This window comes from Conger conger, chromosome 2 (genome assembly GCF_963514075.1).
Source record: "Conger conger chromosome 2, fConCon1.1, whole genome shotgun sequence".
Classification (NCBI taxonomy): Eukaryota; Metazoa; Chordata; class Actinopteri; order Anguilliformes; family Congridae; genus Conger; species Conger conger.
The window spans coordinates 6,555,518-6,580,203 of record NC_083761.1 but is presented as its reverse complement, the minus strand read 5'-3'; the positions used below and the strand labels follow the sequence as shown (position 1 = coordinate 6,580,203).

The following is a 24,686-nucleotide window of genomic DNA, read 5'->3' as shown; positions in this document are numbered from 1 at the left end:
GGAAGCTGATCTGGGATCAATTTGGCCTTTTTGCATTACATTACACGCATTCGGCAGACAGGCTTATCCAGTGTGACGATTAAAAAAAAACCACAAAAAAAACCCCCCCTGTAGATTAATCTGATGAGAACAAACCAACCAAAAAGCAACAATAATGGCAGATGCAATGCTCGCAGTAATGGAACAAGTATACACAAGCGCGATAAATACACATTAATTGAATAAACATTTAGGCCTGTAATAGATTATGCAGGATATGGACGGGGGGGGGAAGGCTGATCCCAGATCTGTGCTGCTTTACAAACGGGTACCCGTGTTCTCATTAATAGGGAGCCGTATAGGCCCGGGAAAAAAATGACATTGCTAATTAATTAACAAATTATTCATTAATAAGATCATTAAAAGTTAATGCGGTCTAATTGAAGTCTGACAGCGGCGTGATGAAGAGGAGGAGCAGTGTGCTGCAGAAAATGTAACGTGTCAGGTCTGAACGCAATTACACGCACGTTGTCATCGGAGACGTGATGTCGCTTCTTGTATTATGATGGCAGCTGACTGCTGTCAAGTATGCAAATGAAAAAATAATAATAATAATTTTTTTTTTTTTTTTTAAGACGAACAGGAAGTCAGTTCTGTTCCAGCTACATCCATGTCTCGGTTATATCGAAATTATCATAGGGGGGATGCCCATTTCCCCAGACGCTTCCTGTCCTGGAGAGAAGGACACAAACGCAGACCTTGCCACAGGAACGAACGGCTTTTTTCGGCTTGTCTTATCGAGGAGGAATGCCCCGAAAAAATAAACCATACATTTCCATAAACCTTCAAAGACGCTGTGTAGTTTATTTGGGAAAGCGAGAGAGAGAATTCTTCTGTTTCACTCGCCTCTGCAACTGGTACTACTTAAAACGGAGAGGAGCACATTGTGTTTTAGGCGTGTGTGTGTGTGTGTGTGTGTGCGCACTTGTGAGTGTGTGTGAAGGGGCGGATGTGTGTGTGTGTGTGTGTGTGTGTGTGTGTGTGTCTGTATGAGTGCGTGTGTGCGTGTGTGCGTGTGTGCGTGTGTGCGTGTGTGCGTGTGCGCGTGTGCGCGTGTGCGCGTGTGCGCGTGTGCGCGTGTGCGCGTGTGCGCGCGTGCGTGCGTGCGTGCGTGCGTAGGCATCCACGCAGACATGCATGATGTGACTTTGCCCTGTGGCTGCTCAGTGCTGGGGGGGGGGGGGGAAGAGAAGAGGAGAGAGCTATGAACATGTTATTCAGATATGGTTACCATGGTAATAATCAGAACAGAGGAGAACTTCTTTATTATGCGGTGGCCCAGACTCATTGGCTGGGTTTGACCCAATGATGGTCACACTTGTGTGTAAGATATAGCAGTGGGCCAACTGGTTCTCTCAGGCGAACGTAAAAAGGGCGATTTTTATACCTGAGCGAACATTGGCCACGGTACAAATGCACTGCATTTATATTGGCCTTTTGTCCAAAGTGCTTTACAATTTATGCCTCTCAGTCACCCACCAATGGCGATAGGCTGCCATGCGAGGTACCAATCAGCTCGTCGGGAGCAATTGGGGGTTAGGCGTCTTGCTCGGGGACACTTCGACACACCCAGGGCGGGGGATCGATTGGGCAACCTTCAGACTGCCAGATGACCGCTCCTACCTCCTGAGCTAATGTGGCCATGTTGAACACACGTCTGCGCTAACATGGACCGTCTCAAACGCACAACCCCGCAGGTGGGCCCGAACTGAAGTGTTCTCTTATGACGACTCCTCTCTCTCCTCCCCGTCTCCTCCTCGTCTCCTCCTCGTCTCCTCCTAGATGTCCTCCAACAGGCTGCCCCGGGGTTTTACCCGAAAGACTAAACCCCCGTGTGCGCTCTCCTCAAACCCCTCGGAGGCCTGCTTGACCTCGGCTCTCGCTGAAGCGCCAAGCTGGTCTTCCCCTCTGGTTGTTCTTCCAACATAGAACTTGAAAAAGATGTAGAAAAAGCTCATTTAGAATGGGATGAGCCCTGACTAATTTTTTCTGGGAACAGCTCGAGTTGTCCCTGGCGGCTGGTACTCATTTTGAAAAATACACAGTCAGTGGAGGTACAGATCACACACACACACACACACACACACACACACACACACCTGCTTGACAGATAAAGACACACCACGCGCATACTTTTGAGTGCATTCCTTTGAGAAACATCCAACATCTCTGTTTGCTGCTCTTCTACGTGAATTGCTCTGAAAGTATTTGAAAGCTTGCGGGGGTGTGTGTGACTCCCGTGTTTTGATTCTCCTCTCATCCCGTTTCTGTGTTTGTCACCTTCGTTCACACGTGACAAATACTGGACCACTCTCTGGTGGTTTCCAGAGGTTGAGTCATCTGAACCAGGCTCTGTCCGGGTTACAGCTTCAATTTCAACTTCAGGTTCGGAATTCAAACGCGTTTTAACGGCGGTCCAGCAACCGGGGGGAAAATGCTCGACGGAAGATAATTGGTGAAAAATGAGGTTTAGGTGTTAAGTTGTTAGACAATACTGGTGTTCACGTGTCCCCATTTCCTGAAGAATCCAAGCGGTTGCAAAGAGCTGCTGAGGCCAAGACTTTATAAAATGGTGTCGTGTGGAAACCGGGCTGTAGTTTAGCCAGTCCAAAATCGTTGAATGACAGGCATGGAAAGCAATAAGGGCCAGGCTTTTTGTCTGTTGTTTTTAGTAAACCAATCACATTCCTCCTCCCCCTTTCTCCACTCCAAAAACAACCCCCCCCCCAACCCATCCAACCATGAATCAAATTGGGCATTCTGAATTGGAAGGAAAATTAGGAAAAAGTGACCTTTTTATTTTTTAAAAAAGGGACTGGCGGTTTCTTGATGGGCCCACCATTTTGTTTACTTTGACCCCTCATATTTTTCCAGGCAAAGTTCTTATGGAGTCCTGTGACACAACTTCAACCTCAAAGTCCATTAATCAGAGTATGTGTACCAGTAAAAGTCCTTCCACCCCTTTCCCTTGTGTGCATTATGTCTCTTCTGTAGTTCCTCTCTCTCTCTCTCTCTCTCTCTCTCAGGTTCCAGACATCTGTTGATCGACTCAGCCCCAGAGCAGATATTTTTTCCAGAAGCCGCCTGGTCTTGTAGTTTACACAAACCACCGACGCGACCCTTCGAGTCGTAAAAAGGAAGAACGGATGGTTTCTCCGCTGCGTTTAAAAAAAAAAAACATACACATTAGGGGAAAGTGTTTAGTTTGAACACCCTGTGCGTTTTAAAATGCGCTTTGTAAGGGCGATTGAGATTTGTGTCTACTTAGGCCTCTGAACATCCCCTGTGGGTCAGCTTAAAGTGCTTATGTTTTTTTTCTCCCACAAAACATTCCGGGATAAACTATACGTTTTACAGGCGACTTTCTTCTTCTCTTTTTCTTTCTTTTTTTTTTGCGCACATTCCGCAGTGCTCTTCAATTTCGCTTTCCTCAAACTGCTGTCCGTGCGTTTCTGACGTAAAGTAAAACGTTGAAACAGACGCTTGGCTGAAGACCCTGGAAAAATCGCCGGAATGCTCTTTTGCAGAAAATTTAGTTGAGTTCAAATTTACTCTCCTCTTTTTAAAACACGCTAAGCGACTCCCGACAATGGCAGACGTGCAGATAAAATGGCTTCCGGACAAGTTCGCATCCTGGTCGCTGAAGCGTTGCGTGAAACGGTGTCTTTTAAAGTTACATTTCCATTAATGGCATTTGTCAGACGTTCTTATCCAGAGTGACGTATAGTTGATTAGACTGAGCAGGAGACGATCCTCCCCTGGAGCAATGCCGGGTTAAGAGCCTTGCTCAAGGGCCCAACGGCTGTGCAGATCTTATTGTGGCTACACCGGGCCACCGACCTTGCGGGTCCCAGTCATTTACCTTAACTGCTACACTACAGGCCGTCCTGGAGGGGTTAAACACGTGCGGAGCAGTTCTGCGTTCTGCGTTCTGCGTTCTGCGTTCTGCGGGTGTAATCGACAGGGTACTCGTGTCCCCACAGTGCTCTGCGTCTCATACTCGTTTACACGGCGGGTATCGTGTTTGCCTGTCATACTTCACCCCCCCCCCCACTCCACTTCAACCCTCAGTACTCTCTCGCTGAAGTGCGTCAGCTCAACCTCTGCAACCAAGTCTTCTTTTTCTGCTTTTATTTTTTATTTGCACCGTTGAGTGTCTCGTTGTATTATCCCTGGGCTGTTTAGTGCAGAATTCAACCGCTGTATGACATTCGAAGCGGCTCTTTTTCATCTCCCTGGAAACGAGGTTGAATTTGAGAAGCTCTTGGACCTCATTGGTGTCCCTCGGCATCTGTCAGTCAGAAAATATGGATTTATTTTCAGAGGAGTATTTTTTTTGTTTTTTTTAGTTTATTTATTTTCCGTGTTGCCTCCTTGTCCTCAACTAACAGAGAAGGTGCTTCAGCCTGCATGAGACTGAGTTCAGTCTGCCATTCCAAATTGGGAGAAAAAGATCAAGTAAGGAGTGAAAAGAAGAGTGGGGTAGTGTGGTCTGGAGAACCACAGAGTGCACTTTCTCTCCTCAACTCACTCCAAAATGGCTGCTGTACCTTTGCCTGCAGACTACAAGCTCTCCTTGTCTGCTAATTGCAGGAATTAAAGTAGAGTTCTCTCTCCCTCCTTGTCCTGTCCAAATTCCTGATCTCTCTCTTCCCCCTCTCTCTTTCCCCCCTCTCTCTTTCCCCCCTCTCTCTCTCCCCTCCTTCTCTCTCTGTCTCCCTCTCCCTCTCTCTCCCTCCCTCTCTATCTCCCTCCCTCTCTGTCTCCCTCTCCCTCTCTTTCTGCCTCTCTCTCCCTCTCTCTCTCCCCTTCTCCCTCCCTCTCTCTCTCCCCTTCTCCCTCTCTGTCTCCCTCTCTCTCTCCCTCTTTCCCTCTCTCTCTCCCTCTTTACCTCTCTCCCTCTCTTTCTCTTCTCTTCCCTCCCTCCCTCTCTCTCTCTCCGCCTCCCTCCCCCCTCTCTTCCCTCCTCCTCCTCTCTCTTCCCTTCCCTTCCCTCCCTCTCTCTCTCTCTCTCTCTGTCTCCCTCTTTCTCTCCCTCCCTCTCTCTCCCTCCCTCCCTCTCTGGCGTGGACGTGGCGTTGATGGCGTGCTCAGGGGTGTAATTACCGCGGTTGCCATGGCGTGTCGGTTGGGGCCGTGTCCTCCCGCCTCCATTGTGGCGATGGCACGCACTTCCCGAAACCCGAGGCCTCGCCCGACGCTAATTGGCGGCTGCGCTAATGCGGGCGATCGGACGCTAATCTGCCTAATGTGGGACATTACCGCTCCGCCATCGTCACGCGCCCCCTGCCCGGGATCACACGGCCTTAATTTACCTCTCTCTCTGTCCCTGTCATTCTCTCTCTCTCCCTCTCTCTGTCTCTCCATCTCTCTCTCCCTCTGTCATTCTCTCTCTCCCCTCTCTCTGTCCCTGCTCTCTCTCTGTCCCTGTCATTCTCTCTCTCTCTCTCCCTCCCCTCTCTCTGTCCCTGTCATTCTCTCTTTCTCCCTCTGTCATTCTCTCTCTCTCTCTCTCTGTCCCTGCTCTCTCTCTGTCCCTGTCATTCTCTCTCTCTCCCTCTGTCATTCTCTCTCTCCCTCCCTCTGCCCCCTCCCTCTCTCTATCTGTCCCTGTCATTCTCTCTCTCTGTCCCTGTCATTCTCTCTCTCTCCCTCTGTCATTCTCTCTCCCTCCCTCTGTCATTCTCTCTCCCTCCCCTCTCTCCATCTCTCTCTCCCTCCTCTCTCTCTCTCCCTCTGTCATTCTCTCTCCCTCCCTCTGTCATTCTCTCTCTCTCTCCCTCCCTCTGCCCCCTCCCTCTCTCTATCTGTCCCTGTCATTCTCTCTCCCTCTCTCTCCCTCTCCATCTCTCTCTCCCTCCCCTCTCTCTGTCCCTGTCATTCTCTCTCTCTCCCTCACTCTCCCTCTCTCTGTCTCTCCATCTCTCTCTCCCTCCCCATCTCTCTCTCCCTCCCCTCTCTCTGTCCCTGTCATTCTGTCTCCCTCCCTCCCTCCCTCCCTCTCTCTGCCCTCCTCTTTTTCTGCCCTCCTCTCTCTCTCTCTCTCTCTCTCTCTCTCTCTCCCTCCCTCCCCCTCCCTCTCTGTCTTACTCTCTGTCAGTTCAATTCCAATAAGCTTTATTGGCATACACTGCCATAACAAACATAACCCTTGACTCACTCCCTCTCTCCCTGCCATTCCCTCTCTCCATCCCTGCTTCTCTATCTTGATCTCCCTCTCTCTCAGTTTAAGGTTTCTCCCTGAACTGGTAATAAAACACCCTGTCTCTCTCAGGTCAGGATGTTAAGTTCTCACGCAGCGAGGAGCTCACACACGCAAAGCGAAGTGAAGAAACTAAATAAATTAAGTACCAGTGTAAACAGGGTGTTGAGTCATCATGTCTGCATGGCGTGTGTCTCAACCATGACATAGTTTACTAGTTTACACAAAGTCTATGAGTTTACATTAAGTCCACTAGTCTGGTGTGAAGGCAGTTTGGCCAGTCACCCGCACTAATGGTTTCCTTAATCACCCGGGAGAAAAGAAAACCAGGTCTGGATTTGGATTCAAGTGCCAGATTTGATGATCCCAGGACAATTCAATTTTCAATTTTTTATTTGCTTATATCATATTTACATGGTTTATGTTGTTCATACAACAGTAGTTCTCTGTGAAAGATCTCTGCACAGGGTGCGTTAGCTTAGCTGCCGATGTAGCGGCTACCGTTAGCCACGTTCCGTACCTGCGTATGAGATCAGATCAAGGGACCAAAACTGTGCTTTGTTTCTGAAACTCATTCCCTGTTCTTGTTGAGGGAGTGGCTGCTCACTAGCGTCACAGCGGTTGGCGTTCCAGTAACATTATGGGGGAAAAATACAAAGCCAATAACTCACTCGTAGACGCGAATGTAGATGCAATCTGGGTTCTTCCTTCATCTGATGTCATCCAGACATATTTTGCGGAGGAATCGGGGAACGGTTGCGTCAGTCTCTGTATCTCTCACGCTCTTTGTGGATGACTCTGATTCGGATGCTTCAGACGCCGTCTCAGTCCAGGGCCCTGTGTTTTAGTATTTCCGTGGTTTCAGTGCGGTGGGGGGGTGGGGGGGGGTGGGGTATTAGGCGGGGAGGATGATCCCAGAGACACTGTTTTAACATTTTCCACGTTTATGCACTCGCACTCCGTTTGACCTGCGGACTTGGCGTCTGGGATACCCTCTGCAGCGTTGTAGCCGAATACCCGGTTAGCCACCAGCTAACGATGTGACTCGAAATGCGAGGCTGATGCAAGACTCGTTTTTTTCGATTGAAGGTTTTTTAACCCGCCCACCCCCCCTCCCCCCTCCCTCCTCTGTGGTTTTGGGGTATTGGAAACATACGTGAAGCCTGTCGGGGCAGGGTACAGAGTGTGCTGGAGATTTCGCTGGAAGCTGGGTGTGTGTGTGTGTGTGTGTGTGTGTGTGTGTGTGTGTGTGTTACACTGGTACTCAGCAAAAAAAAAAACATCGTGGGGGGTAGGGGGGGAAGGCAGAATGGGGGTTGAGGGAGGGTCAACAGTTTGTTCAGTTCCTCTGAATATTCAACATCCTGTCCCTGTGTTTTTGAGGGTTTTTTGGGTGCTTTTGGCAACAGTTTTATCTGATGGGAAAGGGTGAGGGATGGTTGGTATTTGATTATAGGGGTATGTGGGGGGTTTAGTCTAAATTTTTAAGAGGACTAAGAGAGCCCACTTCTGTCCCACTCTGCCTGTTGAGTGCAGACCGGGACGCCACAGAGAGGCTGGGAAGGAGATATGGGGCTGTTGCCATGGCAGCTCGGCTGCAATAGATAATGGGGGGGGGGGGGGGGGGGTTCAGGTAGAGGTTGTATTTTGAGTGTGTCGGTTGGTGGAGAAGGAGAGGAGAGGTAACTGTTATTTCAACGATGGGAGGAATGAGATGAGCCTTTGTGTGCCATTGCCCTGAAGAGGGCCTGAAACACACACACACACACACACACACACACACACACACACACTCTTCACCCATCCTTTAACGGCTACTCATTGTCCTGGAATGGTTCTCACTCAGTTCACAACCCCGCTGAAAACACTCATCCCATCAAACTTTAGTCTAAACAAGTTTGGCACAGCTTTGCGGGAAAGGCTGGGGCGAGGGGGCGGGGGCGGGGGCGGGGGGGTTGAGATGGGCGAGCGTTTGTGTTGAGGCTTTGAAACAGCGGGCGGTTGATGGCGACATCATCGCCGTGTGGGGTTCAGGAGACCCTGGGAGAGACGTGGACGGTAGTGATCTCACGGCCCGTTTGAGCAATATCCGCTGTCCCGCCTCTTACCTCCGTTCGACGCGACGCCTCTCCCCAGAGATTCTGCGGCCACCTTGTATTTGGTCGGTGCGGGTTGCTCATCATTTCAAACGCAATCAGTCACAGTTCTGCATCTGTTGAGCTTTCCCGGCAAGCGCCACACAGCTGAGTCAGGATGGCGTGTCTGACGCTCTGTGGACTTTTCCGGAAGAAAAGGTCTCGTTTAAAAATCGTGTTGCGTCCTAGGGGGGGCCGGTGTCTGCTAGATCCCGACGGTCCCGGTGTCAGCTGCGGCTGGCACTGATTGGCTGAAGCATCGCTTGGAGATGGTGATGGTTTCATTCGGGGACCCAGAGTCTGCCTGGACAAGCTGCTCGTGAATTCTCTGACGCTGTGTGTGCTTTTCTGGTGGCAAGAAGCAACACTTTTAAATCCCTGGCGAACGATGCTCCTCTGGGCAAGCCTGTAGCCTAGTGGCTGCGGTGTTTGACTGGGACCTGGAGGGTTGGTGGTTCAAGCCCCGGTGCAGCCACGCACAGCCGTTGGGCCCAATCATCAGACCCTACACCCCTGCCAGACCTCTTCGTTCAGCCTCCACAGGCCGCTTGGCACCTCCCCCTCTCAGAACCTCCACCTCACGCTCACGACTACTGTCTGTTCTGGCTCCACGGTGGTGGAACGAACTCCCCGTTGAGGTCAGAACTATAGAATCTCTCCCCACCTTCAAGCGCAAGCTGAAGACACACCTCTTCAAACAGCACCTCTCCCCATCCCTCCCTACCTCCCTGTGAACCTTAATTGTTGTCTCTGTGACTTGTGTATCGGTATTTTAGTTGGCTAGGTAAGCAGTGTTTGGATAGTTAACTTTGGTGACTTTTGCTCTGTTTGTTTGTTTGTTCAAAAAAAAAAAAAAAAAAAAAAAAAAAAAAAAATTGGCCCTTGTCCTTATCTTTGTTGTACAGGTAGCAGTTGAAATTGTACTTACCTCTAGGGTCTTTCAGCGAACTTATCCCTGGTTATGGGTATGCACTTTGTTGTACGTCGCTCTGGATAAGAGCGTCTGCCAAATGCCAATAATGTAATGTAAATGAGCAAGGCCCTTAACCCTGCATTGGTCCAGGGGGGATTGTCCCTCTGCTTAGTCTAATTAACCTTCTCACTTTAAGGCACTTTGGATAAAAGCATCAGCAAAATAACTGTAATGTACTGTAATATGTATGGCCAACATTGGCCCCCTCTGGCTGACGTCGCCTCCGCGTCTCGATGACCTCCAGACACGGAACACAGCGGCAGGTGTGAACGACCCACAGCAAAGCGGCACAATGGGGGGAGTGATCCTTTAAACCTGGGAGGCGAAGGTAAACAGTGAACGCCCGGAGGAAACGACCTTTCCGTGTGAAGTGACAACTTCGGCTGATTAGCGACTTCCTTTCCCCCCCCCCCGCCCGTGTTAGCCCAAGCTGATATCTGCGCTATCGCCGACCGCTCGAAGGAGACGACTTCCTTTCTCCCCTTCGCCTGGCTCGATAAGAAAAGCCTCGGATAAGTTTGAACTTCTGTTTGGCGGAGGATTGATGTTTTGACCTCCTCGGTCTGGAGCTGCGCTGAGCTGCCCCAGTTGGAGCTCGGTGAGGAGAGTTGTGTAAATGTTCTTGGCCCGTGGGGCGTACTTGGTCAGTGGGAGTTGAGAAATGGTCCTTTCTGGAATTTCTTCTTCTGAGCGTCTCTCCCGAAGTCTCTCGGAGATTTAGAGGACCCTCAAGAAATCTGTCTCCCTCTCCCTCTCCCTCTCCAGACACGAGGCTTTCCCCAAAAGAGCCTGCATGACTGTTGGATCTTCTGCTTCCTTTCCTCTTAATCCGAAGCCTGTCATTGTGCGCTGGTTTTAATAACATGTTTTTAAAAAAAAATGAAATAAATATAGGTTTTGGCATTTTTGGCTTGCTGCAGCTGAACCTCTGCATTGTTTTTGAGCTCGGATCTGCTTTGGCCGGGTGCGTTGATCAGTGATTGGACGTCTTCCATTCTGGTTCTGATCACAGAACAAAAAAAAAAACGGGGCCCAGGAAGACGGATGCCATTGGCAGGCATTTTTCATTTGAGGTTTCTGGTTTCTTCTGTACCGGGGTAAATGCGCACCAGATGGCTTCTGCTCTCCGTCTTGTTTGAGACGCTGGGAATGTAACCACGTCGTTGCATTCAAGCCCTTTGAATGTGTAACGTTTAAATCTGTAAGGTCGGAGTCACAGTGAAATCAAAATGGGCTTTTTTCGTCAATTTAGTAGATTCTCAAAAACCACATAAGCATGTCTAGTACATATTCCACTTAAAAAAAAAAAAAAAAATCATATATATGTATCTTTTCACTCCAAAGCTTTTCTTCCTTAAATTTCTGTAAAACTATTATAATTTAGATTTTCGTCTTGTACCTGTTTGTCGATAAAATGTCTGTTCATTTCCTGTTCCCCTCCAATCAATGTCCTTTCACACGTTCTCCCCCCTCCTAATTTGGCGTCTGTGAAATCGACCTCCCCCCGCCCTTAAACAAATCCCACCTGTGTCATATTGTGATTTTAATGTTATTTGCACGATGCTCCTAAATCTTGCGGTTTTCCGTCCCCTCTTGGCTCGCTGTTCCCACCTGTTACCTGTGACACGGAGGCTTAGTAATCCCAGGACGCCGTCACCTGTCCAAAAACTCCCAGTGTGGGCTTCACTTGCAAAGTCCAGGATTACCACCACCCCCCCCCGCTTTGATCTTTGAGTGTCTTGGTTTAAGCGGAGGCTGGAAGTGGAATATTTACTGCGCAGGTGAAGTGTGATCACTGAGCTGTGTGATTTCAGCTCAGTCATACTGTCATATGGAGCATGGTGAAACTGGATATTGGATAAAGCTCTCGATCTGTTTTTCTCTTCTCCCTCTCACTCTCTCATTCTCAATTTCAGTTGAGTGTACTTAATTAGCAGGAAGTACACATCGTTAATATTGCCAAAGCAACAATGCTCTCTCCCCCTCTCTTATCTCGCTCGCAAATAAAATATTAAAATATTCACTGTGTGCTTAGCTTTCAGTGTGATAACTGAGTGCACTTATGTCTAATGTAAATTCAGCCCAAACAGTTAGATCTCCCCCGTAATTACAAATATTAATATTTAAAACATGTATATGGAACCTGCAGAGCTCTTGGGTTAGGCGGCCATTGCCACGATCATGTCAGTTGGTGGTAAAAAAAACCCCCCAAAAAAACCCATCCGCTAATTAAAATAGGTGTAACACGCATTCCTTTTGTAGGAAAGATTATAGACATTCGCTGCATGTGGTGTCTAAAAGACCGGGGGGGGTTCTTTACGAGCGGACCCCGGGGTTAAAAGCCGATAAAATTTGAAACACTCCTCCTTCGCGGTCGCCTGACACCGGTGCAGCAGATGTGCGGACGGGCTTAATGGCTGGATTAGAGTGTCCATTTTGTGCCAAACATCTGCAGGCTCTTAAGAGAGAGCGAGAGAGAGAGAGGGAGAGAGAGTACGCTCGGTGAAGGTGAAATGGACCCGTGCTTAAGTATAATATTGATGTTTCCCTGGAATACGAGGGCTTTGGCCGAGTGTGGGAAGAGAGCCGGAAGTGGAGGAGTAGTAGGGTGTTTTCCAGGGGAATTCCATGTCGGTCCCGCCACCTTCCACTCGGTTGCTGGCCTGAAGCGTATCTCCCAGATTTACCTGGTGCTGGGCCGTTGGGTTGGGTCATTTTTATGCCGGGTCAGATCCTTTTCATGCTTTTGACAGTCTCTTGTCTCGACGAAGAGGGCTCTCTCCTGTTCTTTCTCTCGTCTTCTCTCGCCCTCCCCAATTCCTTCTTTCTCCCGCTCTCCATCTTATCGTCTCCCCCCCACCCCCCCCACCCCTCTCGCTCAACTTCGATCTATCTCCCATTCTCCCCCCCCCCCTTACTCCATCTAATCTATAGTTAGCCCTCTCCCCCTCGGTCCCCACACTCTATCTCTCCCCTCTCTATCTCTCTCCCCCTCTCCCCCTCTCACTCCCTCGCTCCCAGTGGAATGGTAATTCGGAGGAGAAGAATGAAGACTGATGATAAAAAATCCCTGGGTAGAAGAGGCTATTAGCATGACACGATCTTCCCATCAGTCACTGGGCCCCGTGTTTTAATTGAATTTGTTCGTACAGGGCGGGGGAGCGGGACGGGGGGGGACGGGACTTGACTTTATCGCCTGCTTCACGCGCACGCCAACGCTCTTCCCAGCATGCTTTGCGTCCTGCTGACCCCCTTGTCTCTGGAGCGATCATCAGGCCTGGGGGGGTCTCTGGCGCACGGAAACCCAGGCCATGTCCAAAGGTCTGGAGGTCAGCGTGACGGAGGCCACTCCCAGCTCATAAAATATAACGACAATCGATTTTAAAATAATTTTTCATACTGTGCGCTCAAAAGCATTTCCATCTTCAGTTTTTCAAATCGCTGAAGTGGAGAGCGAAATCTTGGGTTTGCTCTGCACGGATCTAAATCGGGGATCTGAAACTCCAGTGATCTCTGTGTTCTGTTTTACGGCAACCATTTTAGTCCCTCGGGGGCTGAAGTTTGAGATCCCTGTTCGAGATGAGTTTGATATCTGCGGTCTGATTGCTGCTGTTTTTCTGTTGACGTTTCCCTCGGGCAGGGCTGTAGACAGAGCTGAGACACTTTGGCCACTCGTGCTGATCTCTAAAGGTCAGCAGACAGTGGGTTATACCGCTCCAAGTATTCATCTCGGTCAGAGCCTGGCATCGTGTTTTTCTGTGTCCTGTGTCCTGTGTCCTGTGTCCTGTGTCCTGTGTCCTGTGTCCTGTGTCCTGTGTCCTGTGTCCTGTGTCCTGTGTCCTGTGTCCTGTGTCCTGTGTCCTGTGTCTTTGCATGTTTCTGTCTGTTCCTCTGTGTGTGTGTGTGTGTGTCCTGTGTCGTGTGTCTGTGTGTGTGTGTTTGTCTGTTTGTCTGTGTGTGTGTGTGTGTTTGTCTGTGTGTGTGTCCTGTGTCGTGTGTGTGTGTTGTGTGTATGTGTGTCGTGTGTGTGTGTCTTTGCGCGTTTCTGTCTGTTCCTCTGTGTGTCGTGTGTGTGTGTGTGTGTGTGTGTCTTTGCGTGTGTGTGTGTGTGTGTGTCTTTGCGTGTGTGTGTGTGTGTGTGTGTGTGTGTCTGCGTGTGTGTGTGTGTGTGTGTCTTTGCGTGTTTGTGTGTGTGTGTCTTTGGGTGTTTCTGTCTGTTCCTCTGTGTGTGTGTGTGTGTGTGTGTGTGTGTGTGTGTGTGTGTGTGTGTGTGTCTGTGGGTGTCTTTGCGTGTGTGTGTGTCTTTGCGTGTTTGTGTCTGTTCCTCTCTGTGTGTGTGCCTGTTTGTGGTCTCAAGCCAGAGCCTTTTCTTGAGGCTCAAGAGCATCCTCTTCTCTCGGCCTCGCTCTTGAGGCGTGGGACTGGTTTTTTAAATGAACCCCAATTCCAGTACCCTCATACCCTTTCACCCCCCCTCTTCTCTGTCCCGCCCCAGAGGGCCCTCTGATGCAGGGGGGAGGGGTTCCCCCTTTTTATTAATCTGTTTCTCATCACCCATTCATCGGCTGGGAACCAGCAGGAGATCAGCCAGTGGGGGTGGAAAGAGAGGAGCCATTATGGCTCCAGCTTTTCCTAAAACCCCAATGTTAAAGATGGGGGCTTTGGCTCCTGTACAGTATTGAATACACACTCTCCCCATGGGTAGCCATCTTGCTGAGCAAAAGCACCCCTAAAGTATAAAGGCACATTTGCCTCTATTCTGCAGGTATACGCTGAGCTTTAATTGGCTGAATGGCCTGTTCTCTTTTTGTGTTCTTTTGTTCTAGATGGGCTAAATCTCCTCATTTACGTGTCTGTGTGGTGTTGTGTTCTTCTTCTTGGCCGTGCCGGGTCTTTATCCAGCGCGGTACTCCGGGCCGTTGAATGAGACGTTGGACACGGCTCTCCTGGTCCAAGCGGGGCTCACGAGGGGCTAAAGCGATGATCCCACCGCGAAATGGCCGTCTGTGGCCCCATTGTCCGAGAGGGATATGTCTGTCTTTACGGCATTAGCGAGTGCCGTGAGGATGAGCGCGTCCATCTTGTGTCCTGACGTGTGTGGAATTCTGCGGGAATTCTGCGGGTCTTTCTCCCGTGTTTGGATATGGAGCTCTGTGTTTCTCCTGTCTTTGGATACGAAACTCTGTGTTTCTGCTAGTGTTTGGATACGAAACTCTGTGTTTCTGCTAGTGTTTGGATATGAAACTCTGTGTTTCTCCTCGTGTTTGGATATGGAACTCTGTGTTTCTCCCTTGTTTGGATACGGAACTTCTTTTAAAGGCCAGAAAGCGAACTGCATTAAGGCTCTGCCTGGCTTCAAAAGATTGCAGTCTCTGTGAACGGCTTCCAAGTCATCATGGTGGGCTTTCTTTGTTTCTTTTTGCGCACTTTAAAGATTACCTCATCTGACGAGGGGGCCATAAGAGTGAACCAAACAACGACAAAACGTGATGAGGTCGACGTTTTACCGATGACTGAAGGCGGCCAGGCCGTCGAGCGAAGCTAACAGGGTTTTATTTTTTTCCTACGCTTGGCTCCTGGATGCCTTCTTTTTTTAGGGGGGGGTTGCGGTGAAAGAGGCCAGGCTCTCTTGCGTGTCAGTCAGCACGCCGGAGTTAAGCTTGCTAATGTACTGCCACTCTACGACCCCGGTGGGGAGGGCGGGGTGGCAGGTGTGCGGGCTGAGGACCCACCTGGGGCATCTGCACCCGGCTGTCAGGGCTGAGGACACAAAGGACGGTCTGAGTCGGTACCAGACGGGGGGGGGGGGACGTTACCGCGTGGGGGGTTGGGGGGGAGTTGGCGGGTTTCAGGAAAAGCTGAGCGCGTGGGGGGTTGGCGGGTTTCGGGCCAAGCCGAGCGCCTGTCCCGGCCCCTCGTTTGATATGAGATTAGCCGCCGCGGCGCGCTCTGTAGGCGGTTATCGCCCGTCTCTGAGGAGCCGAGGAGGTCGGGGGACGCAGGTGCGGAGGCCTCCTCGACCTCCTGCGACCCCCCGGCGGCGTGAACGCGCTCCAGCTGAACACCGGGGCGCTGAAAGCAGCCGAAGACATGCGCGGATATTACGCTGAATATTTTTGGGGTTGATCCAGGTGCTCTATGGATTGAGGTGGGCAAACGGAGAGCTATTTCGGTGTGTACGCAGTGTCTTAAAATGCAACACAAGCTTTTCTCAGGGTGGGTTTTTATAGCTCCTATTTTTGTCCACTTCAGCGCCTTTACCCCCCCATCCCCCCATCCCCATTTTCTGGCCGGTGTTTGAAGCGGGCAGAAGTCGACCTCTCGAGCCTCCACGTCTCAAACGGCAAACGCAGCACTAAAATTAAATAAACACAAGTAAAGAAAATAAAATAATAATAATAAAACGCAAGGTCTGAAAATGGACGAAAGGGACAGTGAGTGCACTTATTTTTATTTAATATTTACTCGTCTAAAAATGAAACGCGGTGAATATTTATGGTGTCCGCACGGCTGTGGGTAATTGGGCAAAAAATGAGATGCGAGGTATGGGTTTCATTTTCACATTTCCTAATTTACGACGTGCTCTTATCCCCCGAATTTAATATGTGCTACGGCGAAGAACGGCAATATCGCTAAACTGCTGGTGTCATAACTCATAACAAGTGTCGTTATGCAATGCTGCGGCGCGGTGCTGAGTGGCTGAGCGAATGGAAGAGGGTGGCTGAGGATGCAATGCTGTAAATAGCCTAATGGGTCCAGAGTGTGTTGTGCTAAATGTACGCCTGATTCCGTCCAAGGAAATTCATTCTCGGGTTAAAAATGATCACCTCTCTCTTTTTGAGAGGATTGTTGCTCGCAGGTTGCATGGCATTCTCCTTCTGCCTCTCTCTCCTCTCCCTCTCCCCCCTTTTCCTCTTTCTTTTCCCCTCTGTCTCGTTCTCTCACTCTCCCTCCCTCTTTCCTCCTCTATCACCCCCTCTCTCCCCCCTGCAGTGAAATCTTTCTTGCTGTTTCAATCATCTTTTGCTCTTTCTCCTTTTTTTTTCTTTCTTAGATTTGTGGGAGTTGATGGATTCCTTGTGCAGTTTTGTTGTCGTGTTACAATAAAGGTGTGTTAACTCAAACTCCCTCTCTCTCCCTCCCTCTCTGTTCCCCCTGTCCCTCTCCCTCACTCTCTTGCTCTCTCTCTCTCTCTCCCCCTCCCTTTCTCTCCCTCCATCTCCCTCCCTCTCTCTCCCCCTCCCTCTCTCTCTCTCCCTCCATCTCCCTCCCTCTCTCTCCTCTCCCCTCTCTCTCCCCCTCCCTCTCTCTCTCTCCCTCCCTCTCTCCCCCTCCCTCTCTCTCTCTCCCCCTCCCTCTCTCTCTCTCCCCCTCCCTCTCTCTCTCTCTCCCTCCATCTCCCTCCCTCTCTCTCTCCCTCCCTCCCTCTCCCTCCATCTCCCTCCCTCTCTCTCTCCCTCCCTCCCTCTCCCTCCATCTCCCTCCCTCTCTCTCCATCAGTCGTCTGCACGGAGGCGGCCTTCACCAAGGAGCCGAAGTCCCAGGATGCACTGCACGGGCGCAGCGCCATGCTGCGGTGTGAGGTCAGCGACCCGGCGGGCGTGGCCTACAGCTGGCTGCACAGCGGCGAGGCGGTGACGGACTCCGAGCGCCGCTTCCAGGAGGGCAGCAACCTCAAGTTCACCGCCGTGGACCGCCTGCTCGACGCCGGGAACTTCCAGTGCCTGGCGGTGAACTCCGCCACGGGGGAGGAGGAGCGCTCCAGCAACGCGTCCTTCAACATCAAGTGTGAGTGTCCCCCGACCCCTGACCCCTGGCCTCTGACCCCAACACCGAGCCTAACTCTAACCCTGACCCTTCAATATCAAGTGTGAGTGTCCCCAACCCCTGACCCCAACACCAACCCTAACTCTAACCCTGACCCTTCAATATCAAGTGTGTGTCCCCAACCCCTGATCCCTAACCTCTGACCTCTGACCTCAACTCCAAACCCAACATCAAGTGTGTCCCTGATCCCTGACCCCAACTCCAAACCCCAACCCTCACTCCAAGCATAAGGCTTCAACATAGTGTGAGTTCTAACCCCAATTCTCACCCTGACCCTAACTGTCACCCCTGACCCTAACCCTGATCTCTGACTCTAACCCTGACCCTTCAACAACAAGTGTGAGTTTCCCTGACCCCGACCCCCGACCCTTACCCCGACTATAACCCTGACGTCTGACCCCAACTCCAAACTCAGACCCTAACCCCAACTCCAACCTTAAGACCTCAACATCAGTGTGAGTCTCCGACCTCTGACCCTAACTCCAAACTCTAACCCCCACCCCAATCCTGACCCCCGTCAGGGACATTTACAGCTTTTGCGTTTTCCTCGAAACACTGCTCCAAGCCAAACTCTCTTTACTCTTAGTTCTGTGTTATACACTCTAAAACCTCTTAACTTTGAGACAAAAAAAAAAGAAAAAAGAAGAAGTTATCTCTCAAAGAACTCAGTTATCTCTCCTGGTTGCGTTAGTATTGGAGTTCACGGTTTATCTGGAGTTCAGGATGTTTTCTTTCTTTTTTTATTTTTTTTATTTTTTTTAAGGATCTTTTGTACCATTTTTTTTTCTTCTTCTTCCTCCCCCTCGTCCCGTGGAGCGCCCAGGGGAGTGTGTTTATCTCCTGGGCTCTGAGTGCCTCCACTTCTCCCGGCTCTCTGAGCGTTACTCGATACACCCCCGCGTCACGCACAGGCGCTCGCCTTGTGTCGCCTCACGGCTCCGCCCTGCAGGTAGAGCCCATTTAAACAGGCTCTGTGTCTGCGCTGGGCACTGGGGCCCACTCTACACCTGCCGGGGCCCGGTACCTCACTGTACTGGTCCAGCAGCGTGTGTCCATTTCATGCCACAAAGCAGATAATGCTCTGCGAACTGGAGTCGGAGCAGAGAGGTAGATGGAGGGAGAGAGAGGGAGAGAGAGGGCTGGAGAGAGAGAGAGAGAGAGAGAGAGAGAGAGAGAGAGAGAGAGAGAGAGAGAGAGAGAGAGAGAGAGAGAGAGAGAGAGAGAGAGAGAGAGAGAGAGAGAGAGAGAGAGAGAGAGAGAGAGAGAGAGAGAGAGAGAGAGAGAGAGAGAGAGAGAGAGAGAGCAACAGAGTTCCTTCACTGATGCTACAATGTGAAAATGTTCCTGCAGTGACAAGGTTTTTCAAGGAAATGTGTTGCTAGCCAGACTGTACCATTTCATCCGGATTTTGTTCCGAAAAGTGGTGAAAACCTACGGAGGAAACTGCTTACTTTGTACCACTGCCATTTTTAATTTGAGCTCTTCTGAAGCAGAGATGCAGGAGTTGAGCCCGTTTAAGCTATGGGAACGGGGTAGGGTGATTAATTTGGTTTGCTCATGCACCACACGAGTCAAGATGGCAGCTTTGATCTCCGTGCAGCAGGAGTGTGTGGTTTGGCACAGGGTATGCCAGAGTATTTCCCATTAACGGGGTGCAGACTATAGCTCTGCGTTCACTTCCAATCCGGCGTCTGTCGTTTTAATACCCCCCCCAGGGGACCGTTGTGGCTGAAAGGGAACCGCTTTGCTTTCTGTGATTAAAGCTGAATCAGTCTGGCGGTAAAGGGGCTTGGTGAATTTGGAGAAACCCGTCAGAAACGGCACGAGCATCGAGTCTCCTCCTAAAGCGGACTTGAGCCTGCAAACCCCTAGGTGGCGTTTTTATCAGCGCGGAGCCCAGAAGAAAAGCTAAATGTGTCAGTGTCTTCGGGGGTTCCTCGGAGATGGCGAGACAAAGCCCACCTTCATGTCGCCTGCCAAGATTAATTGCTGGTAATTTTCGGGACTGGTTGCATGTGTCGGATAACGAGAGCAGTTTGCTGAGAGAGATGCCTGTTTTTTTTTGGGGCGGGGGCTCTGTGTGAAGAGGGGCCAGATGGCATGAATGCTGGGCTTGTTTTCTCTTAATTAGAGGCGCTGCGTTTGACAGCTTGGACCTGTAGGAGAGGGCGTGATGAAGCAGCATGGGAGGAGTTGAGTATCTGGTTAGTGTTGAGAATCTGTGCTGTCCTCTGTGGTTCATGGGTCAAAGAGTGGCTTCCTGGTTTGTGAATCTGGCCTTGGTTAAATGAGTGAGGGAAATGTCACGCAGGGGCAAATGTCACGCAGGGGCTGATGGGAAATTAAGTCTAGTAGTTCAAATCCTTAAACCACAGCCTTGGCCATTCTTATTACTCTTAAAATGAACAGTTAGATATATTGTCCAGCCTCGATCAGGAGACCACCAAGGTAAAGCTAAAAGACTAGTGGCTACAGTGAGGTTGGTTTGGAAAAGTGTTTTCAGGAGAAGCAAATGCAGGAAATATCTAGCTGATATTCCCCCACTCGACGTGACAATTGAATTATCAGGACCGTTTGGGTGCCATTTTCCTTCTATGAATAACTCAAATCTTATCATGCAAATGTCTGGACATCTTATGTGGGCACAGGTGATGAAATTCTCTGCAAAACATTTGCACACCCCCCCCCCCCCCCCCCCCAGAAAAAGAAAAAAGACCTGTCGCCATGGTAACCCGTGAGCGCACGCAAACTTTGATGTGACCTGGCTGGTTAACTCGCTTGTCAGCTCCCAGTTCCCCCCCCCCACACGGACTCACCTTAATTGGCGTCACAGCGGAACAGACGCCGTTTCGGGCGCGCGATGGCGATTTATCCGATTTGACGGGTGTCGTCTTTCCCGGTCCGCCCTGCTGCCTCCTCCTGTTCGGTGTGGCCGTGCCTTCGCCAGCGCAGATATGCTACGATGCGGAGAAATGCAGAAATGCAGTCACGTCACGGCTTTTGTTTTTTGTTTTTTTTTTTGTTTGGAGAACGTTTCTTCCAGAGACGACATTTCAGGCCAGCTGTGGAAGGATTGAAATGACGGGCGGAGAAAAGACGGGATGAGATTTGTGTCAGTTTGTTCTTGTGTGCAAGGAATTGGGGGGGGGGGGGGGGGGGGGTCATGGCTGTTCCACAGGGATCGTGTTTCGGGGGGCGGAGTGGAAAGTATTTTAACCCTTTGCTTGCTGGATTGGACCCCTGAGAGGTGTGGGAAAGGCCCCCCTTGCTGGGGCGACAGGCTCGCCACTCTCCGCGAGCTTCTCACGGAGAGACGACACCATCCGCTGGACTTCCACACAGATTTTTTTTTACACACAGGAAGAAGTTTTAAATGACATCGATCACCCCAAGACATGCTCTTTAGTGTCAGGGTCCCCCGTGTTACAGTGATAGGTTTCCTCATTTGTTTTTTTTACCTGTGGGGAAATGCTGGTAAGGAGGTCCTCAATTTAATTATGTCCTCACTTTATTGGTCAGGAGTCTGGCTGACTGGAGTGCAGCCCCATGGCCTTGTGGGTAAGCCCTGGTACCTCGGCTGGTGTTTCACGGTCCCATGTTGTGGAAAAGGACATTTTCCTTTTTATATATGGATTATAAAGGGGTTTGTTGGTGCTATAAAAACAGTCTGTCCGACTTCAGTGCAACCCACCTTATAACCGGACGAAATCCAACCTAGCCAGCGAATCGGAACAGAGGTTGATTGACATTACTGAACCTTTAAGACGCAGTCACTAAAAAAAGGCCTGTCGCTTAGAACGGACGTGTAAAACTGGAGATGGTTTTCGGTATTTTAAAACCACACAAAATGTCTTCTCATGGATATCAGGGCCTGAATGAACGCTGGGGAAGGTGTACGTTATGGGAGCTTAGCGCTCATCCCACACATATCCTATAGCGGATACACAGGCCAGTGAGGACCGGCGTGACTGGGGTCTCTGGCGCTGAACGACCGGACGGTCCTCACAAAGGAGTCACCTGAACACCACTGTGCGTCGGTTCAGAACGGGCTCGCTGGAGCGCGGTGTCGTTTTCCCTCGTCGAGGAACGCGACCCCGGTTCCTTTTCACCGGCGATGCTTCCTGTGGGGGGGCGTTTTATCAGACGTACCTGAATTTGAATAGGAAAATCGGAATTTGGAAGTACGGTGGGATGATAGGAGTATTTATTTATTTCTTCGTTTTTTTTCTCCAAGAAGCTTGAAAATCGTTGTTAGACAGGCATTGCCTTGCGGCTGTGACGCTATAATATGGAGGATGAATTCACTTTCAAAGGACCGTGCTCGGAAAAGCAGACTTGCGCTGTACAGCTGAATTCTTTTGTGAGCAGGAATGCTGTTATCCTGGTAGGGAGGTGTTATCTCTGAATGTGATAAGTGGCAGATTAAAGTTCTGTTCGTGGATATATGAAAGGCGTGCAGGATTCAGGTTTTTCTTTTTTTTCTGTTCATGAATAGACGGAGAATGTCATTGAGACTGCAGTCATTTTCTGCAGGATAATGTATTTTCCCCGTAAAAAGGATTTTCTCATTTTTATCCGTCAGAAACCCAGTGAACACTTCTTCGCTGCTACAGAACTCCTTTTCAGTAGCGACTGTGATCTTTATGAAAATGCCGATGTAAACTAAAACAGCGGGGATAGTGTGTGTTCATGTATATGTAGTTATCTGTCCATATTCCGTATACAACAGCATAGGAGGAATAATGTTCTCAGGTAACTAGGTTTGTGAGAGCGTGCGGGTTCAATGCCTGGACGGGGGGGGGTTAGGATTGCACCGTATCCTTAAGTACTTAACATAAATAATTCCTGAAAACATCCTGCTGTAGAAATGGAAAGTGCGTTGATCAAAGCCTGATGCGATGCGATGTGATTGCAGGGCTGGAGACCGGGGGCGTGACGCTCAAAGACCCCGCCTCGGAGGCGGAGATCGAGAGCTCTGCACCAATCACGCTGCGGTGTCACATTGACGGACATCCACGGTGAGGAATCAGGAATCGCCACCAACTGATTTTAATTTAAAGATGTTCTAATTCAGTTTGCAGTCCTTTCCTCTGTGGGGTGGAAAAATGAAAGGATATATGCATTTTCTTTTTCTGATTTAATGTATCCTCTTTATGCAACCATGTATACATATCCAGATTTCCATATATATGAGAATTATTGAAGCGTAAACAAAATTTAAAATGTGTGTGTATGAATCCCGGCTGTTTAATATTTAATTCTTCATCTTTACGGCCGTACAATTTGAACAATGCATAAATATTATTTGTGGACATTTGTGGAATTATAAAAGATAAAACCGATGGATTTCAAATCCCCTCTGCTGAATCTGTAATCCATCTTTTTGATGTTAGTATAACAACATGCACATATATTCTTTTATGATTTCTTTGGAATTATAAAGTAAAAATTCATCTGAATTGGTCCATTTGAATTCCCTCTGTGTTTAATATGTAGTCCTAAATATCTGTGGTCATACAAGATGACACGCGTCAATACATGCGTATTATAACTTGGTCACACTTTACTTGAACCCCTTGCCATAAGGCTGACATAACACCGTCGTACACATGACATAACTGTTGTCACAAGATGGCATAACAGATGTCAAATGACATAAAACTGTAATGCTTTTATCGGTGAATGTCATGGTCTTAAATTTTACCGATAATATATGACAGTTTTATGTCATTTGACATGACCTGACGTCTGTCATGTGCATGACGGTGTTATGTCAGCCTGGAGCCTCGTGGCTAAGGGGCACGACTGGGCCCCGGGAGGTCGGTGGTTCGATCCCCGGGGTAGCCACAATTAGATCTGTGGAGCTCTTGGGCCCTTGAGCCAAGACCCTTAACCCTGGGGGAGGGATGTCCCCCCTGCTGAGTCTAATCAAGCGTCAGCTAAATGAGGAATGATGTTATTGTTATTATTGGAACCAGGCCGACCTGCCAGTGGTTTAAGGACGGCGTTCGGCTGACGGAGAGGAGTCACGTGATCAACAACAAGGAGCGCACGGTGACCCTGAAGAGTGCCAGCCCCGACGACAACGGCCTGTACTACTGCTGCGCCAAGAACGCTGTGGGGCACGTCTGCAGCAGCCACAACTTCACCCTCAACATCATCGGTGTGTGTGTGTGTGTGTGTGTGTGTGTGTGTGTGTCTGTGTCTGTGTGTCTGTGTGTCTGTGTGTCTGCAGCCACAACTTCACCCTCAACATCATCGGTGTGTGTGTGTGTGTGTGTGTCTGCAGCAGCCACAACTTCACCCTCAACATCATCGGTGTGTGTGTGTGTGTGTGTCTGTGTGTCTGTGTGTCTGTGTGTCTGTGTGTCTGTGTGTCTGTGTGTCTGTGTGTGTGTGTGTGTGTGTGTCTGCAGCAGCCACAACTTCACCCTCAACATCATCGGTGTGTGTGTGTGTGTGTGTGTGTGTGTGTGTGTGTGTGTGTCTCTGCAGCAGCCACGACTTCACCCTCAACATCATCGGTGTGTGTGTGTCTGTGTGTCTGTGTGTGTGCAGCAGCCACAACTTCACCCTCAACATCATCGGTTTGTGTGTCTGTGTGTGTGTCTGTGTCTGTGTGTGTGTGTGTGTGTGTCTGCCTGCAGCAGCCACAACTTCACCCTCAACATCATCTGTGTGTGTGTGTGTGTGTGTGTGTGTGTGTGTGTGTGTGTGTGTGTGTGTGTGTGTGTGTGTGTGTGTGTGTGTGTGTGTGTGTGTGTGTGTGTGTGTGTGTGTGTGTCTGCAGCAGCCACAACTTCACCCTCAACATCATCGGTGTGTGTGTGCGTGCGTGCGTGCGTGTGTGTGTCTGCAGTAGCCACAACTTCACCCTCAACATCATCGGTGTGTGTGTGTGTGTCTGTCTGCAGCAGCCACAACTTCACCCTCAACATCATCGGTGTGTGTGTGTGTGTGTGTGTGTGTGTGTGTGTGTGTGTGGTGTGTGTGTGTGTGTCTGCGTGTGCAGCCCTCGATATCATAGGTTGTGGTATGTGTGCCTGCGTGTAGATAATTGCACCCAAAGGGAACATTATCTTGAGGGAAAGTGCTTCACGGGGCTAAAAACAGCGGAGTTCACATAGCAATGCAGTATCACACAGAACACTTACAGCACACAGTGCAGGACGGATCGATACAGACAACAGTGCAGTCTGAAGTGCTTCTGTGTGCAGAACCTGACTGGGGGGGGCTGTTATTTCAGTGTGTGTGTGTGTGTGTGTGGGAGAGATAACACAAAACAATTACATCACCCCACCCCCTCGGATGTGATGGGGTCATCATCATGTTCATGATGATAAATATATATCGTGCCCCCCTAGTGCAGGGAGGGAGGGAGGTGAGGGGGAGAGAGAGAGGCAGAGAGGCAGAAATGTAAGAGTCTGTTCGAAGCCGCATACGAGCATACTACTCATACTCATACATACATAGAGAGAGAGAGAGAGAGAGGAAGGGAGGGATGGTGGAA

General features: G+C 49.8%; 1 protein-coding gene across 1 annotated transcript in view; it reads left to right on the top strand.

Moving 5' to 3' along the window:
* ptk7b (protein tyrosine kinase 7b) overlaps positions 1-24,686 on the top strand; it is a 115,014-nt gene that overhangs the window by 52,018 nt on the left and 38,310 nt on the right. The window contains exons 2-4 of the mRNA XM_061231516.1: positions 16,850-17,137; positions 22,092-22,194; positions 23,155-23,339. Of these exons, the coding sequence (XP_061087500.1) occupies positions 16,850-17,137; positions 22,092-22,194; positions 23,155-23,339 (576 nt within the window). The remainder of the gene's footprint in view (positions 1-16,849; positions 17,138-22,091; positions 22,195-23,154; positions 23,340-24,686) is intronic.